At 41.5% G+C, this 17,323-nt stretch overlaps 1 protein-coding gene across 1 annotated transcript in view; it reads left to right on the top strand.

Moving 5' to 3' along the window:
* LOC126428159 (uncharacterized) overlaps positions 1-17,323 on the top strand; it is a 140,206-nt gene that overhangs the window by 27,067 nt on the left and 95,816 nt on the right. Inside the window, exon 3 of the mRNA XM_050090069.1 lies at positions 2,789-2,917. Coding sequence (XP_049946026.1) covers positions 2,789-2,917 — 129 coding nt within the window. The remainder of the gene's footprint in view (positions 1-2,788; positions 2,918-17,323) is intronic.

Here is a 17,323-nt window from a genome sequence, read left to right as displayed (position 1 = left end):
TGTTCAAGAAATGTATGTCTTTTATTTACAAAATCAGTCTTAAGTCGCATAAAATTGTTTGACTCCAATCACTTTCAGAGTAGTTCCCTTCAGCTTCTACACACCTCTCCCAACACTGCTGCCACTTCTGGAAGAATCAGAAGAGAGTCCCTTTGGTATGATGTACAGCTGCTCTATCAAATTCTGCATAATCTCTTTCTTGTTCTGAAACCTGGTCCCTTTGAGGGTATTTTCCAATTTAGAGAAACCAGAACTGCCTCAATGCTAGGTCAAGGGAATGGGAGGCTGACAAACTACAGCCGTGTCATTTTTGGCCCAAAAATCTGAGAATTGTGAATGGTGAGTGAAGATTCCAAATGTCCCCTGCCCACAAGTCCGGCCATTTGCATCTCTCAGCTCCATGAAGGTGGTGCAGACCCTCTTGGTAGTACTTACTGACATGAACACCTTCTGAGGTGTACTAGTGATGAACCATGCCATTGAAATTAAAAAAGACAGCCAGCATGCAGATCTGGCTCATGTTTTTGTGTCCGCTTCCATTGAAATGACTGGAACTTTGTCATTGAGTTGTACCCATAAACCCAGGACTCGTCACCAGTGATTGCTATGTTACAAAAGTTGGGGTAACTGTTCCCAGTGTCTAGCACATATTGTGCAATCTCTGGATGAAGTTACTTCTGTTCATTGTTAGCAACTTCGGCCAAGATCCTCCGGGGGTCCAAATGCTCTGTTAAAATGAAATAAACGGATTGAATACTAATTTCAACATCATCTGCAAGTTCTCTGATTTGATTCTTCTATCATGCATTACCAAGGTCTGTACACAATCAGTAACAACCTCGTTTGTGAATTTGAGGGCCTCCCTGAATGTGCTGCAGTCCTCATTGATAAGGGGTCATCTTTGAAGAAGCTGTACCACTCCTTTATCTGTGTAGTACTTTGTCCTTAAACACTTGTCAGGCGTTATGGATTGTTTCAACATGATTAGCCCCAAGCTGAAAACAGTCTGTTGCAATAACATTGTTCCACTTTTTCTGTCATTTTGCCTAAAACACAAAATGTGATGACTACCACTTAGGTGTGTTCACTTGTCAATGGCTAGCCGCTAACTGCTTGTTTTCGCAATCATGAAAAAAATCAGGCGCACACACTTGATGTGCATACAAACATAGAGATTGCCCTGATACCATTGCTTGTTTCAGTGATAAAAAATAAGGTTGAGTACTTCCTGAATAGCTCTCGTACATAATTTGCAGTATAGAGAACAACAAATGGGTTAATATTACATTCATTAAAAATCCTATTACATGGATTGTTTAATAATTGGGTAGGGTGTGATCTTTCTTTCTTTGTGCGTGCGCGTGTGCGTGAGTGAGTGTGTGTGTGTGTGTGTGTGTGTGTGTGTGTGTGTGGGCGGGCGATGTATATGAAAAAGGTAACAGATAATGAAACCCCATGTTAAGGTTAAGTTGGTAGGTAACAATTAGATTCAGTTGACGAATCCAACAAATGGAAATTTGAAATAAATGTTCTAATAATGTGTTGATTTATGGAACACCACAATAACTTTGTGTCATAATTAATGCACTATTCAATTTAAAAACCAAAGACACAAGATGATGTCAGAAAATTTGTATCATGTATTGGACAGATCTTTGATGAATGTTTTGGTGCTTATTATGTGTATCATATTTCAACTTTGAAAAATACAAAGTGATGCCACTGTGTAACTCTTATATTGTAGTAATTTACGTGGTTAAATTTTTTTTATGATTGAGTAGAGCCATGTATTACTCTTCCCTTTTTTTTCCCCATGGATGGAACAAAAATGGTAACTTAGCAAAAATTGTTTGATAGTTATGTTAACATCTCCAGTTACTCTTAGTCTGTGCCAACAACCAACAAACAAGCTTTATTGTTGGTCAGGTTGTTGGCTGGTGCTTGTCATGGTCTTGCGACTCATGCTGGTGTGGTGGGGTCTCAATTGGGACTTCGCTTAAAGGTTTTTTGACAGGAGCCTCTACCCAAATTAACTGTGTGAGCTAATAAATTATTAAAAAGCACAGCAGTAGACACAAATATGTCAGTTTAGGAATTACTAGACATGCATTTGCTAGTGTGATGCAGCCTCTTCCTGTTGGTAAGTTAACCTTGTCCATTAAACACTGGAAAGTCCAAGTTGGAATATCTACAACATTATGGAAAGGTTAGATTGCTACTCACTATATAGATAACACATTCATTTGCAGACAGGCACAACAAAAACACTGTTACACATTTAGCTTTATACTGAAGCCTTCTTTGGAAGAGAACTCTCTCTCTCTCTCTCTCTCTCTCTCTCTCTCTCTCTCTCTCTCTCTCTCTCTCTTGCTGCTGCTGCTGCTGCTGCTGCTAAGTCCTGTTGCTCCGGCTAGAATGCCACATGCCACAATTTTTGTTCTCCTGCCTGCAGCTCAACATTTTATCTTTATGATCTTTATGGTGAGTAGCAATCTATCTTTTCCATAATATTGTTAACCTTGTTCATCCAGAATGGCATTCTGGTCCGAAATGGTGGTCAAGTGTGCATGAGGTCTGCTTGCTTGTGTGAGTGAATGGTGCGTGTCTTTCTTTTTCTGACAAAGGCTGTGGCTGAAAGCTTATGTGTGTGTCTTTTAATTGTGCCTGCCTGTAACTTAATGTGCCATCTTTACGGTAAGTAGCAATCTATCTTTTCCTACATTGTTATTATGTGAATTACTTTGGTTACACGAAGAGTACGTAGCAAGTGTGGCTGTTTACATTCTAGAAATGGAGTGACGAGATGCGTGCAAAAGAGAAAGAGATGAAGATGGCTGCAGCAGAACCGATGGATGTGTCAGAATTGCCAGCAGTGCGGTCTAGAGCTAAAGTGTCTGCCTCAGCAAAACCTGCAAGTGTAAGTGTGCAACCTTAAAAACCTCTGTTTATTTTAGCTTTTGTGTTGTGACCAGTGAAAGTTGTAAGCGCATTCTTGTGTGCCTAAGCTACCTTTAGCCAGTGATTAACTGTCTACATCTGGATTAGATTTATTTTAATACTGTGAAAGCCACCTAGCTGTGCATGGCAAATGATTCATTTTATCTTGTTATAATTTCCCTTCTTTCATGTCCCATTAGCAAATGATGTGTTGGGAAAAAAAGTGTGTTTATAAGCTATCCGTGGTTTTGACACCCCCCCCCCCCCACCCCCCCTCCTTTGTGTGTGTGTGTGTGTGTGTGTGTGTGTGTGTGTGTGTGTGTGTGTGTGTGTGTGTGTGTGTGTGTGTGTGTAAAAGATCAGAGCAACATAATTTTAGATACATTTTCACTCTTTTTTTCCTGGACAGATAGCTGAGCTGAGCAACAAGCCACTAATACTGTATTCAGACATTAAGGAAATGTTATCCTCCCCATATCCATTAATGTTCGTTTAAAATAAGCTGTCAACCATTACATAGATCAGAAATTCTATTCAAGTCATCCTGACCTTGTCAGCAAATTGTCTCATATTGTTGTTCATCCTGTTTGGCAGAACATTTATGTACACTGAGAACTGGAGTGGTCCTGTACCACGTCCCTAGGTCACTCCTGATGCTGATCTTACCTCATCTCTGACAAACACTTGCCGTCAGTGGAAACATACTAGGTTTTAGAACTCAAAATTAGTTGAGCCTATCACGTATTTGAGAACACATTCTGTTTGCTCGGCCCTTCAGCAGTGCGGTGTGGACAGAAGCTCCTTGGTTGGTGGTTTCAGTTGTAGAGGCATTGGGTCACAGTCTTAAGATGTTTTTCCATGGCTGTTTTTTCTTCTGACAATGGAAGTATCCTCAGAGGCTGTAAAGGCTTAGTTGCTATTTGAATGCAAGAAATCTCAGCAAGCCAAACTGTGTTCACATAATCATGTAGCTGTCGGCTCGTGACACATCTGATCACTGCTTGAGTTCGTAGTGCTGTGTCGATGTGTGATTGGAACTCGTAGTGCAAAAGTACGACACGGTCTAGTCACATTAATGTGATCGTCGCCTATGTTCGGCATCAACATGGAAGAGGGTGTGGAAAACAGTGCAGTGATTGTCTTATGGTGTTAAAGGATCGATTTATCTGCCGTGCAAAAGTTAATTGTCATTGGTTTTCGGGCCATGGCTGGAAGCGTTTCCAAAACAGGTAAGTCTGTAAACTGTTCGCATGGCCCTGTAGTTGAAGTATATTGTGCAGGGCAAAATGACACTATCCAAATGCAGCGCCTAGGCAACTGTGGTTTACCAGGACCCATAGATGACAGAGGTGAATGGCGACTGGAGGTGTGTACGGGTGAATAGACGTGCAACTATTGAGCAACTGACCGCCCAGATGAACCGAGGGCTACCAACAGTGTCTCACGAATGACAATTCAGCAAACATTGTTGCTAATGGGCCTCTGCAGCATGTGGCTGGCTCATCCAACCGTGCTGACTGCTGTTCATCACCAACTAAGGCTGCAATTTGCACACCAATATCACAACTGACGTCCACTGTGTGGTGACACTGTGTTCTCAGAGGAGTCAGGTTTTTGCTCTGTGGGACAGCTAGCCACCAATGGCCTTGCCGCAGTGGTAACACCGGTTGCCATCAGATCACCGAACTTTAAGCGCTGTCGGGCTGGGCTAGCACTTGGGTGGGTGACTGTCCGGTCTGCCGAGTGCTGTTGGCAAGCGGGGTGCACTCGGCCCTTGTGAGGCAAACTGAGGAGCTACTCGATTGAGACGTAATGGCTTCGGTCTCTGAAAATGACATACGGCCGGGGGAGTGGTGTGCTCACTACATGCCACTCCACATCCGCATCCAGTGAAGCCTACGGGCTGAGGATGACACGGGGGCCGATCGGTACTGTTGGACCTTCGTGGCCTGTGTGGGAGGAGTTTAGTTTAGGACAGCTAGCCATTGGTGAGTGTGACACGAAATGTCTGAAAGCAAACTCCCTGCAAAAATTGTCAGAAGGGTCCAGGCCAGAGGACATTCCCTGGGTGGTGTCATCATTCTGGGAGGCAAAATGGATCGACACAAGTATATCTGTCGTTCAGGGCCATGTTCACTCATACATGTGGTTTGTTCTTCCTCAGCACAATGGCATTTACCAGCTGGACGGTACAGTGTATCACCCAACTCGTATTGTACGTGCGTGGTTCGAAGAGCACCAGGATGAGTTTACTGTACTCCCCTGGCCACCAAACTCCCCAGATTTAAACCCGATTGAGAATCTGTGGGACCACCTCGAACACCCGTATCCACCGAAGATCCTCATACGAAAAGTGTAGTACACCTGACCACGGCACTGGAGTCTCCGTGGCTCCACATCCCTGCCGGTACCTTCCAGAACCTCACTAACACTCTTCCTGTGTGTACCGCACCAGTCTCTGTTGCAAAAGGTGTTTAGTCAAGCTTTTGACATGTGGTCACATTAATGGGGCTGGATAGTGTACAGGGTTATTACAAATGATTGAAGCGATTTCACAGCTCTACAATAACTTTATTATTTGGGATATTTTCACAATGCTTTTCACACACATACAAAAACCCAAAAAGTTTTTTTAGGCATTCACAAATGTTCGATATGTGCCCCTTTAGTGATTCGGCAGACATCAAGCCGATAATCAAGTTCCTCCCACACTCGGCGCAGCATGTCCCCATCAACGAGTTCGAAAACATCGTTGATGCGAGCTCGCAGTTCTGGCACGTTTCTTGGTAGAGGAGGTTTAAACACTGAATCTTTCACATAACCCCACAGAAAGAAGTCGCATGGGGTTAAGTCGGGAGAGTGTGGAGGCCATGACATGAATTGCTGATCATGATCTCCACCACGACCGATCCATCGGTTTCCCAATCTCCTGTTTAAGAAATGCCGAACATCGTGATGGAAGTGCGGTGGAGCACCATCCTGTTGAAAGATGAAGTCGGCGCTGTCGGTCTCCAGTTGTGGCATGAGCCAATTTTCCAGCATGTCCAGATACACGTGTCCTGTAACGTTTTTTTCGCAGAAGAAAAAGGGGCCGTAAACTTTAAACCGTGAGATTGCACGAAACACATTAACTTTTGGTGAATTGCGAATTTGCTGCACGAATGCGTGAGGATTCTCTACCGCCCAGATTCGCACATTGTGTCTGTTCACTTCACCATTAAGAAAAAATGTTGTTTCATCACTGAAAACAAGTTTCGCACTGAACGCATCCTCTTCCATGAGCTGTTGCAACCGCACCAAAAATTCAAAGCGTTTGACTTTGTCATCGGGTGTCAGGGCTTGTAGCAATTGTAAACGGTAAGGCTTCTGCTTTAGCCTTTTCCGTAAGATTTTCCAAACCGTCGGCTGTGGTACGTTTAGCTCCCTGCTTGCTTTATTCGTCGACTTCCGCGGGCTACGCGTGAAACTTGCCCGCACGCGTTCAACCGTTTCTTCGCTCACTCCAGGCCGACCCGTTGATTTCCCCTTACAGAGGCATCAAGAAGCTTTAAACTGCACATACCATCGCCGAATGGAGTTAGCAGTTGGTGGATCTTTGTTGAACTTCGTCCTGAAGTGTCGTTGCACTGTTACGACTGACTGATGTGAGTGCATTTCAAGCACGACATACGCTTTCTCGGCTCCTGTCGCCATTTTGTCTCACTGTGCTCTTGAGCGCTCTGGCGGCAGAAACCTGAAGTGCGGCTTCAGCCGAACAAAACTTTATGAGTTTTTCTACGTATCTGTAGTGTGTCGTGACCATATGTCAATGAATGGAGCTACAGTGAATTTATGAAATCGGTTCAATCATTTGTAATAGCCCTGTATTTGCTTCATTTAGCAGCAGCGTGTTTGCTTCATTTAGCACTGATGCCGATAACGTATCTAACTTAAGTCCTCTGCCTTTTCTGTTCAAGTTGTAAAGGTGCTTTTGAATTCCTTTGACTTCTCTGTACATCCTTGCATAGCACCACTTCGACCTTGATAAAATTACAGCACCAGAGAATTTAATTTTACAGTCCCTGGTCTCAGGATATTGTGTGCTACTGACACTGCCACTGTCAATTTATCTTCGTAGCTCAGATGACAATTGCCTTTATGATCATTGGCGTAAGCATTGATGCTTCTTTTACTAGTTACTGTTTACATTTGATCATGTCTAAAGCCTTCAATAGCTGCTGTAGTAGGATAGTGTCATATGATCTTTTGATCTTTCACAAAACCCAAAGAAATTCTGGTTGTATGTAAAGGTTGTTTAGTGTCGTCAAAGTTAGTCATTCACGGATGAGGCAGGAACTGAAACTAAGTGAGTGTAGCAAAGCATTTCCAAACATTCTTTTCCAAAGGAAAACCCAGGAGAACTGCCCAATTTAATCCTTTAGCCATTGAATAGATGATTGAAATAAATGTTAGTGTCAGTGGCAAGTGTAACCATTAAAACTGAATAAAGCCCCACTATCAGATTCTATACTTACCGTATTTACTTGAATCTAAGCTGCACTCGAATCTAAGCCGCACCTGAAAAATGAGACTCGAAATCAAGGGGAAAAAAAAATTTCCCGAATCTAAGCCGCACCTGAAATTTGAGACTCGAAATTCAAGGGGAGAGAAAAGTTTTAGGCCGCACCTCCAAATCGAAACAAAGTTGGTCCATTGTAATAGGAGACACAATTTAGGTCGAATGAATGACGATACAGCTACAGTAGTTTGGTTCGAGTTGTAAGCTTAGCAGTTAAGCTTTACGAGGTAGCCATTGCTATGCGTCAGGCGCTCCGTCCGTATTTATACGGGTACCCTTCCTTTTTCACGTACTTCGTCTGGTTTGAATCGATTGCTTATTTTTCTTTGATCTGATAAGTGCCGTTCTCTTTGTTATAGGTGTTTACGCCACTCTAAGCTGAAAATGCATTACTGTACTGTGTCGTGCATTGTTTGTCGCATTCTGATAATGAGTGTTTACGGCCTGTCGCCGCTCGCGGCATGGCTTGCTTTTGTGCACGCTACCGCCGCTTACAATAAAAAAAGAGAGGAATCGTCTCATTAGCGAAACAATGGCAAGAGACTGCTGTTTGTTGTTACTTACACTGCTGCTTTCTTTGATAATGATGAACAAGAACCAAATAATAGACTGCATATGATAGAACATGTTCTGAACGAGAGTTAGGCAAAAATGTTTCTCTGTTTGGAAATCTTTGCGGCCGCTTCTTTAGTACATCAAATTCTGCACAGAAATCAGAGTCATCTTAGATTTAAAAATCTAGTCAGTTGTCATGCTTCATTTCTGACTGTATCACTATTAGGCATAAGAATAATACGAATATAAACGTGACACGATACATATATTCTTCCGCGTTTGCTGTTGCCTCACTCAAGTTTCGTAGTTTATTAGGCAGACAGGATTTAAATGAGATAGGAGCAAACACGAAAGAATACATGGCAAAATGTTTATATTTGTATTATTCTTATGGTGAAGAGAATACTGCATGTGATTCGCATTTCATCAGGTTCCTAGTAGCAACCATCTCTTCTCAGGGGTAGGAAAAAATTCAGAACGTAGAGTTGGCCATATTGACAAACACTCCAAACAGTCTTGCCAGACGGACTTTTGTAGCACATTGAAATTCTGCTACATTCGAAGATGAACAATACGGAATTTGTATTTACTTCGTTGGATAATGTATGAAAATGCAGTGGTCGAAACTCGGGGCGGAGAATAAAGCTCGTCTTCCACTTTTTTTTTTTAAATTTATTTACTGACGCAGAGGTTTTGGCGCCAGTATTTATCTTTGTGCCTACAGAGCATGCCTGTGTCACGCTACATATATTCGACGGCAGAAGTTAGTTGTGGCGGCACCTACCAACATTTTTCAGAACTTCCGCTTGCTTTGCACTCGATTCTAAGCTGCAGGCGGTTTTTTGGATTACAAAAAATGGAATAAAAGTGCGGCTTGGATTCGAGTAAATACGGTAATTTGCAGTCGAGCTAGCCCCTCCATTAACTATAATCTGCTGTCAATCCCTTGAATCCGCTGGTTGGAAGATGTCGTATGGTAGTAGAGGTGATCCATGAAACTACTGTCCAATATCCTTAACATTCATTTCTTGCAGAAAGTTAGAACACGTTCTTTGCTCAAACATAACTAGGTATCTTGAACAGAATCTACGTATCAACCAGGATAGATTCCAAAAACATCAGTCATGTGAAACCAAACACAGCCTTTTCTCCCATGACATATTGAAAGCTTTGAATCAAGGCAGTCACGTAGAGGCAGTGTTTTTTGATTTCAGGAAAGCATTAGAGTCATTACCACACCTGCACTTATTCTCAGAGGTATGAGCATATGGGGGTATCAAGTGAAATTTGTGACTGGGTTGAGGACATTTTGGTAGGGAGGACATAGCAAGTAATATTGAAATTGTGTCACAAATTTTAAATAACACTTTTTCTTTGTGGTTCATAATTTTAAAAGATGCTTTTGAGCATTGTTGTTTAAGCACAGTGGGCAGCACTTGCCCAACCTCTCTCAATAACCTGCTCCACAGGAGCTCATTTCTTCACCCACTGAGTCCATAGATTGTTCAATGCAAAGAGAACACATTGGTCAAAGATAATCAAATTTCTCATCGCGTACATACTTTCTGACATTTACATTCATCAAAATAATAAAGACCTTTTTTTATAAGGAATAACTACAAAATTTATTATAACTGAAAATGTGTGATAAAACATCTTGTATCAGAAATTACACCTGATACATAGAGAATGATGCAGTCAGACCAGTTTCGTTGCGATAGGCATTAGGAGATGAGTTGTTAGGCAGAGAAACAGGCCTTACTTAGACCATGGCCTAATGCCTGTTGTAACACTCCCCTGCTGAATTGTTTTTGCTTCAGTGAGGTTACAAAGCAGAACATGACTTGATCATATTGTGGGTGGAGACTGAAACAGTACTTTATAGTCTGCTTATGTGGCATGTCCAGTTGTTGATCATGATAATTAAACGTATCTGCTTGCTGCAGTATCCAAGTCCTGAGTTTTGTAGTTTGGAATTTATTCTATTCCAAAAAATATGTGAGCTTAAAATGTGATTTGATGTGTTATTTAATAATCGTCAAAGTTTCCTCACAAAATTTTCATAAACCCTAGATAATTTTAGCATATGCATGTGAATCTGATCTTGTGCAGCAGAACTGCTCCTAGCATGAACTAAACTTGCACTACCCAGACCCTGCACCACTTTTGTGGGTGCAGCTGCCGAAGTATTTGTATATTCTTAATTAAAAGTCGTGCAAGTGTTGTCAACAACTAAACTACAGCTACAAAAAAATAATTGCAGTGATATTGGAAAGCACTGTGATATACCTAATAGAATATGAACACAGATTTCCTAATCACAGTTAAGAAAAATTCATCATTTTAGTTTGTTAAATACACTTATGTTGCAAAACAATCAGGAATTGCCATATTTTAATAAGACATGTAATTACTTTTCCAGATATGTTACTATTATTTCTGACAAATTTTGAAGTGTTGTGTGTGGAAGTTGGTTCTGTGATGAAATTTTCAGTCACCATTGGTTATTAAAATTTTTGCAGTTTTATGTGCTGTAATTCACTGGCAAAGTGACGGAGTTATTTTGTAGCTGTAGACTCAGTCACCAGTATGTCTTCTTCCATGCTAGCTGAAATGTTGTTGAAGAAAAAAACCGGCTCCTGTGAAATGGCATCCAATTTTTTCTTCGTAGCGTTAAATTGACGAATGCTGACTTCCTTTATGGAAACAAACAGTAAAACAAAAAAACATTAGGGAACTTTACCAAGACATAAATGGGTATAGGAAGGGGTTCAAGGCTAGGACAAATGCACTTCGAGGGATGCCGGGGGAATACTGACAGACCCCAGTGCTATATTAAGTAAATGGAGGGCGTGTTTTGAGCATCTATTAAATGTACACCAGGAAGCAGGAAATGAGCAGGTGTACGAAATACATACAGCAGAACCCCAGATACCTGAGCCAATGTTAAAGGAAGTAAGAGATGCAGTCAACAAATTGAAAAACCATAAAGCACCAGGATCAGATTGCATAACTACAGAATTAGCTAAAAACGGGGGACAGAGGTTGGTGGAAGTAGTCCACAAAGTGATAACTGAAGTATGGAACTCAGAGATGATACCTGAGGAATGGCAGGAGTCGATTCTGATCGCAATTTTTAAGAAGGGCGACAAAATGGATTGTAGTAATTCTGGAAGGATATTGCTATTACCAGTATGTTCCAAAATTTTGTCAAATATTCTGCTAAGCAGGCTTATACCATATGCAGATGAAATTGTGGGGGATTACCAAGCTGGCTTTCAGAGGAACAGATAAACTATAGACCAAATATTTACCTTGCGTCAAATTTTGGAAAAGAAATGGGAATACAATAAACCAGTTCATAATCTTTTCATAGATTTTACAAAACCATATGATTCAGTATTGCAGTCAAAATTGTACAGAATTCTTTTGGAACTTGGTATACCAAAGAAGTATGTTAGACTTACAGAAGCGAGTTTGAAAAACACAAAAGGTAGAGTACGCGTGGGGAATTTGGAGTCGGAAGAATTTGTAATAAAGAATGGACTTACACAGGGAGATGCCCTGTTTCCGCTACTTTTTAATTTAGTCCTAGAATATATTGTACGAATGGCAGCAGATAATTCAGAGGGTGTGGAGTTAAATGGAAATATTAAGATACTAGGGTATGCAAGTGATCTAAACATCATTAGCGATAGGAAAGAATCTGTAACAGCAAATACGAATGTGTTAATCAAGGCTAGTGAAGATGTAGGTCTAAGGATAAGTGAAGACAAAACTAAATACGTGGTTACTACTAGAATGCCAACGGCAGTGGATCGGGAAATGTTAAGAGTTGGAGATATGCAGTTTGAAAAAGTAAACACATTTAAGTATCTAGGCGCGGACATCACTTCGAGAAATGAGATTGAATCTGAACTGAAGAAGAGTTTACGGGCAGGAAATGCGTGCTACTTCTCACTGAATAGATTACTTTCATCACGGATATTGTCTAGGAATTTAAAGATTAGAATATACAAAACTATTATTCTACCAGTCATGCTGTATGAGTGAGGGACTTGGTCTCTCACTGTGCAAAATGAAAAGCTGTTTCAAGTATTTGAAAACAAAATTTTGAGGAAAATTTTCGGAGCAAAAAGGGATGACATTAGCGGAGAGCAGTGAAAACTGCATAATGAAGAGGTTCACGAACTCTATTCAAGCCCTGCATAATCAGTAATTAAATCACGTAGGCTGCAATGGGCAGGTCACGTAGCTCGAATGGATGAGGACAGGGCAGCCCGCAGAGAACTGGTAGGGCACTTAGAGGGAAAACGTCCTGTGGGGAGACAGAGGCATAGATAGGAGGACAATGTGAAGGCTGATTTGAGGAGCCTAGGTACTGAAGGTGAATAGAAGGAAATAGCCCAAGACAGGGACAGATGGCAAAAATACGTTGCTGCGGTAATGGTCTCTCGAGTCCGGTATGACCAGTGAGTAATTGAGTGACTTCCTTTATTGTGACGTCATCACTGTTGTCATGATCCTTGAAGTTCCACGGCCTGCAGCGCATTGCACAGCTGGGGTAGCAGTGGCACAATGTAACTGACTAACTAGCAGGTGTTGCAACACCCAGAAAGATTACTCTTGTCACCTCATCCTGCAGATAGCCTGCATCCATCCAAACTCGGGCACGTGCATGAAAAATATGGAAAGCCCACGTGGGTTGAAACTAATTACTTAAGTAACGAGAAAACAGTTCCCAAGGTCGCAGCCTTCATTTGTGATTAGTGGAAGGCAGGGGACAGCTCATCGCTCTCTCCAAAGTGATATGTTACATCACTCTTTCCGTTCCATAGAATATTGTAACATTTTACTTCTGTTTGAAAGTACGAGGGACATTCATAAGTGGGGCAACACCTTTCTTTTCTTGGCCAGTTTCGATTTAAAAACTGCAGAATTTTATGTGGGACATCTTGGAATATTCCCGCTTCAGCCCCGATAGTTACGTGAAGTTTCAATGGGTGGCAGCACTATATGTAGCCTTCAAAATGGCTTTTGTAACGGAGGTGCAGTCCGAGCAGAGGATTGTCATTGAGTTTCTTTTGGCAGAAAACCAGAGCATCACAGATACTCATACATGTTTGCAGAATGTATACGGAGACCTGGCAATGAATAAAAGCACAGTGAGTTGTTTGGCGAAGCATCTGTGATCATTGCAGCAAGGTCGCACAAACCTGTCCAGTCTGCCGTGTGACGGCCTACCACACACAGCTGTGAATCCTGCAGTGTTGGGCGATGCGGACACTCTCATTTGAGGTGATCGACAAATCACAAACGAACTCCTTCCTGCACAACTGAATGTCTCTGGTAGTGCTGACACACTTGTCCACCAGTTGGGCCACTCGAAAGTTTGTGACCACTGGGTTCGTCACCGCCTGATACAAGACCAGAAAGAGCAACAAAGGGCCATCTGTGCAGAATTGCTTGCACGTTAAGTGGCTGATGGTGAAAATTGTTTTTTGAACATTTTTACAGGTGACGAAACGTGGGTTCATCACTTCAAACCAGAAACCCTGGAGTGACACCACACCACTTCCCCTCCGAAGAAAAAGTTCGAAGCCACTACCTCGGCCGATAGTCGTGGTGACGGTCTTCTGAGACTCTTAAGAGGCTAATCCGTTTGATGCACTCACTCGTGGCACAACAATTGACTCTGAATTGTGTTGTGCTGCTCTCAGGAAATTGAAGAAATGACTTCTGCATGTTCATTGCGACAAAAATGGTAACAAATTTGCGATCTGAAGTTTTCCCGACGTATTTCCAATTTGAACAGTTCTCGGGTATCCGACCGGGTAGCATCGTAATTTCTCCACAGTATTTTGGCAGACGTACACGCTGCCATCTTCGGGTGGTTCCTGACGAATGCTGTGCTGTTCCTCTCGGCTAGTGTATATAGGGCGCCGAGACGAACAGCACAGCGTTCGTCAGAAACCACTTGAAGATGGCAGTGTGTACGTCTGCCGAAATATTGTGGAGAAATTAGGGCGCTACCCACTCGGATACCTGAGAACTGAAACAAATTTCTTCCCTGTGACAATGCAAGGCCTCACATAAGCCTGTGCGTACAAGAACAGCTCACAAAACTTCATAGGACTGGACTTCTTCATCCACCCTACAGCCCAGATCCCGCATCTTGCGACTTCCATCTGTTTGGTCCAATGAAGGATGCTCTCCGTGAGAAGCAGAATGTGGATGATGGCGAGGTTATTGAAGCCGCAAGACATTTGAAGTCAGCCAGTGGAGTGGTACCTTGTGGGGTTACGGACCTTCCCTGTAAGATGGCACAAGGCCGTCACAATGAATGGAAGTTATGTTGAAAAACAGCTTTTTGTAGCGAAAGGAATGGGAAATGATATGGTGTATTGGAATCCTGAAGAAAACTGTGCTGCTTTCAGGAGAAAAAATGTGTTGCATTAGTTATTGAATTCCACCGTATAACAGTGAATATGTGCTAAATGAATATATGTTTTACCTAATTAAGTTATCACTGGTGACATCGCTTATGAATCTAAATAATACAATGAACAGCAATTAACATTAGTGAAAAACAAAAGTTGTAGTATTAAATGTTTTCCTATGTAGTAAAAATTGTATCAGGCAGTATACTAAAAATGTGTATCAGTACTTCACCTAACCCATCTCCCTTCTTTACCAACTATTAAGGTGAGGTTTTTTCCCCAAACTCGTCATTTGGAAAATACGAGGTCATCTTATATTCACAGACTAAACTATTTCTGACAGGGTAAAAGTTTCTACAGTGTTCAATAGATTAAGATGGGGTTCTTCTTACATTGACAGATGAAGCTTTGGCTGTTGAGGTTTTGTATAAATTCTTTTTGAAGAGTTTCTGATACAAAGTCCTCAATGCATTATTGATCTCGTTCTATCAATCACGTGTCATTTGACCTGTGGTGCTAGTGCAGTGGATAGATACGTGAAAAACAGTGAACCAGCTAGTTCAACAATCTAATGCTCTGTTTAAAAAATTGACAGTTTGCTGAAACACAGGAGGAAATAGTATTAAATTCTACCAACACACAAACTTTTGTTGTATTTTAATATGTTTGCGATAGATGTTCTCGTACACATACGAATACTGTATACACACATTTATGCTGCTTTTTAAGTAGAGGTAATACTTAAAGGCAAAAGTATTGTACTTCAAAAACCATTACGTGATTCTGAACCCACATTACTATTTTATTTGCTTATGAGAAACTATATTTACAAAGTGTGCTGCAAATGAAAATTCAGTAGCTGTTCACATATTAGAATACCAGGGGAAATTTTACCAGCTTTTTGTCAACTGTAGAGCAAGATAGTAACATTTAGATGAAATGAGAAACAAAATTAATCCAGAATTAAATGTCTAACAAACAAAACAAATGACATTAAACTGACTGAAGTATTATCGCAAGAATAAATCACAGCAGGAAGACCTATTGAGGAGATAGTACCAAGAGACGGCATAGATCATGGGATGAGCGATAGATAGTTCAAGAAATGAACTGTGTCATAACTGTGATCTTTTCTTTAAGTATTAGTTGCTGTTGTTACATATGCACTGCACCCTAGAAGCTATTGCCACCCACATTTCACTGTTGCTCAAGCACAGCACTATGGAGTGGTGGTGGTGGGTGGGGCGGGGGGAGGGGGGGGGGGACAACAGTGATACCTCCTTAGCTGAGAAGTGTAATGAGTGTGGGGAGAGGATAGGTGAGCAGGCAACAAATTTCATCTCGCTGCCAACCATGGGAGTCGGTACTGCATACTTTGGCTTTTTATGAACATCTACCATGAGATTGACAGGAAGTGCAAAATGGCTAAGCAGGGATGGCTAGACGAAAAATGTAAGGCTGTAGAGGCCTATCTCAGTAGGGGTAAGATAGATACTGCCTACAGGAAAATTAAAGAGACCTTTGGAGAAAAGAGAACCACTTGTATGAATATCAAGAGCTCAGATGGAAAACCCAGTTCTAAGCAAAGACGGGAAAGCAGAAAGGTGGAAGGAGTATGTAGAGGGTACAAGAGCGATGTACTTGAGGACAATATTATGTAAATTGAAGAGTATGTAGATGAAGATGAAATGGGAGATATGATACAGCGTGAAGAGTTTGACAGAGCACTGAAAGACTTGAGTCGAAACAAGGCTCCGGGAGTAGCAACATTCCATTGGAACTACTGGCGGCCTTGGGAGAGCCAGTCCTGACGAACCTCTACCATCTGCTGAGCAAGATATATGAGACAGGCAAAATACCCTCAGACTTCAAGAAGAATATAATAATTCCGATCCCAAAGAAAGCAGGTGTTGACAGGTGTGAAAATTATCGAACTATCAGTTTAATAAGTCAGGGCTACAAAATACTAATGCGAATTCTTTACAGACGAAAGGAAAAATTGGTAGAAGTTGACCTCGGGGAAGATCAGTTTGGATTCCGTAGAAATGTTGGAACACATGAGGCAATACTGACCCTACGACTTATCTTAGAAGAAAGATTAAGGAAAGGCAAACCTATGTTTCTAGCATTTGTAGACTTAGAGAAAGCTTTTGACAATGTTGACTGGACTACTCTCTTTCAAATTCTGAAGGTGGCAGCGGTAAAATACAGGGAGCGAAAGGCTATTTACAATTTGTGCAGAAACCAGATGGCAGTTATGAGTGTCGAGGGGCATGAAAGGGAAGCAGTGGTTGGGAAAGGAGTGAGACAGGGTTGTAGGCTCTCCCCGATGTTATTCAAGCAGTAAAGGAAACAAAAGAAAAATTTGGAGCAGGTATTTAAATCCACGGAGAAGAAATAAAAATTTTAAGGTTCGCCGATGACATTGTAATTCTATCAGAGACAGCAAAGGACTTGGAAGAGCAGTTGAACGGAATGGACAGTGTCTTGAAAGGAGGATATAAGATGAACATCAACAAAAGCAAAACGAGGATAATGGAATGTAGTCGAATTAAATCGGGTGATGCTGAGGGAATTAGATTAGGAAATGAGACACTTGAAGTAGTAAATGAGTTTTGCTATTTGGGGAGCGAAATAACTGATGATGGTCGAAGTATAGAGGATATAAAATGTAGACTGGCAATGGCAAGGAAAGCTTTTCTGAAGAAGAGAAATTTGTTAACATTGAGTTTGGACAAGAAGAGAATAGAAGCTTTTGAAATGTGATGCTACAGAAGAATGGTGAAGATTAGATGGGTAGATCACGTAACTAAAGAGGAGGTATTGAATAGAA

This window comes from Schistocerca serialis, chromosome 12 (assembly GCF_023864345.2).
Source record: "Schistocerca serialis cubense isolate TAMUIC-IGC-003099 chromosome 12, iqSchSeri2.2, whole genome shotgun sequence".
In the NCBI taxonomy this organism is placed as follows: domain Eukaryota; kingdom Metazoa; phylum Arthropoda; class Insecta; order Orthoptera; family Acrididae; genus Schistocerca; species Schistocerca serialis.
Note: the sequence above shows the minus strand (reverse complement) of the source record. Positions and strands in the feature narration are given on the sequence as shown.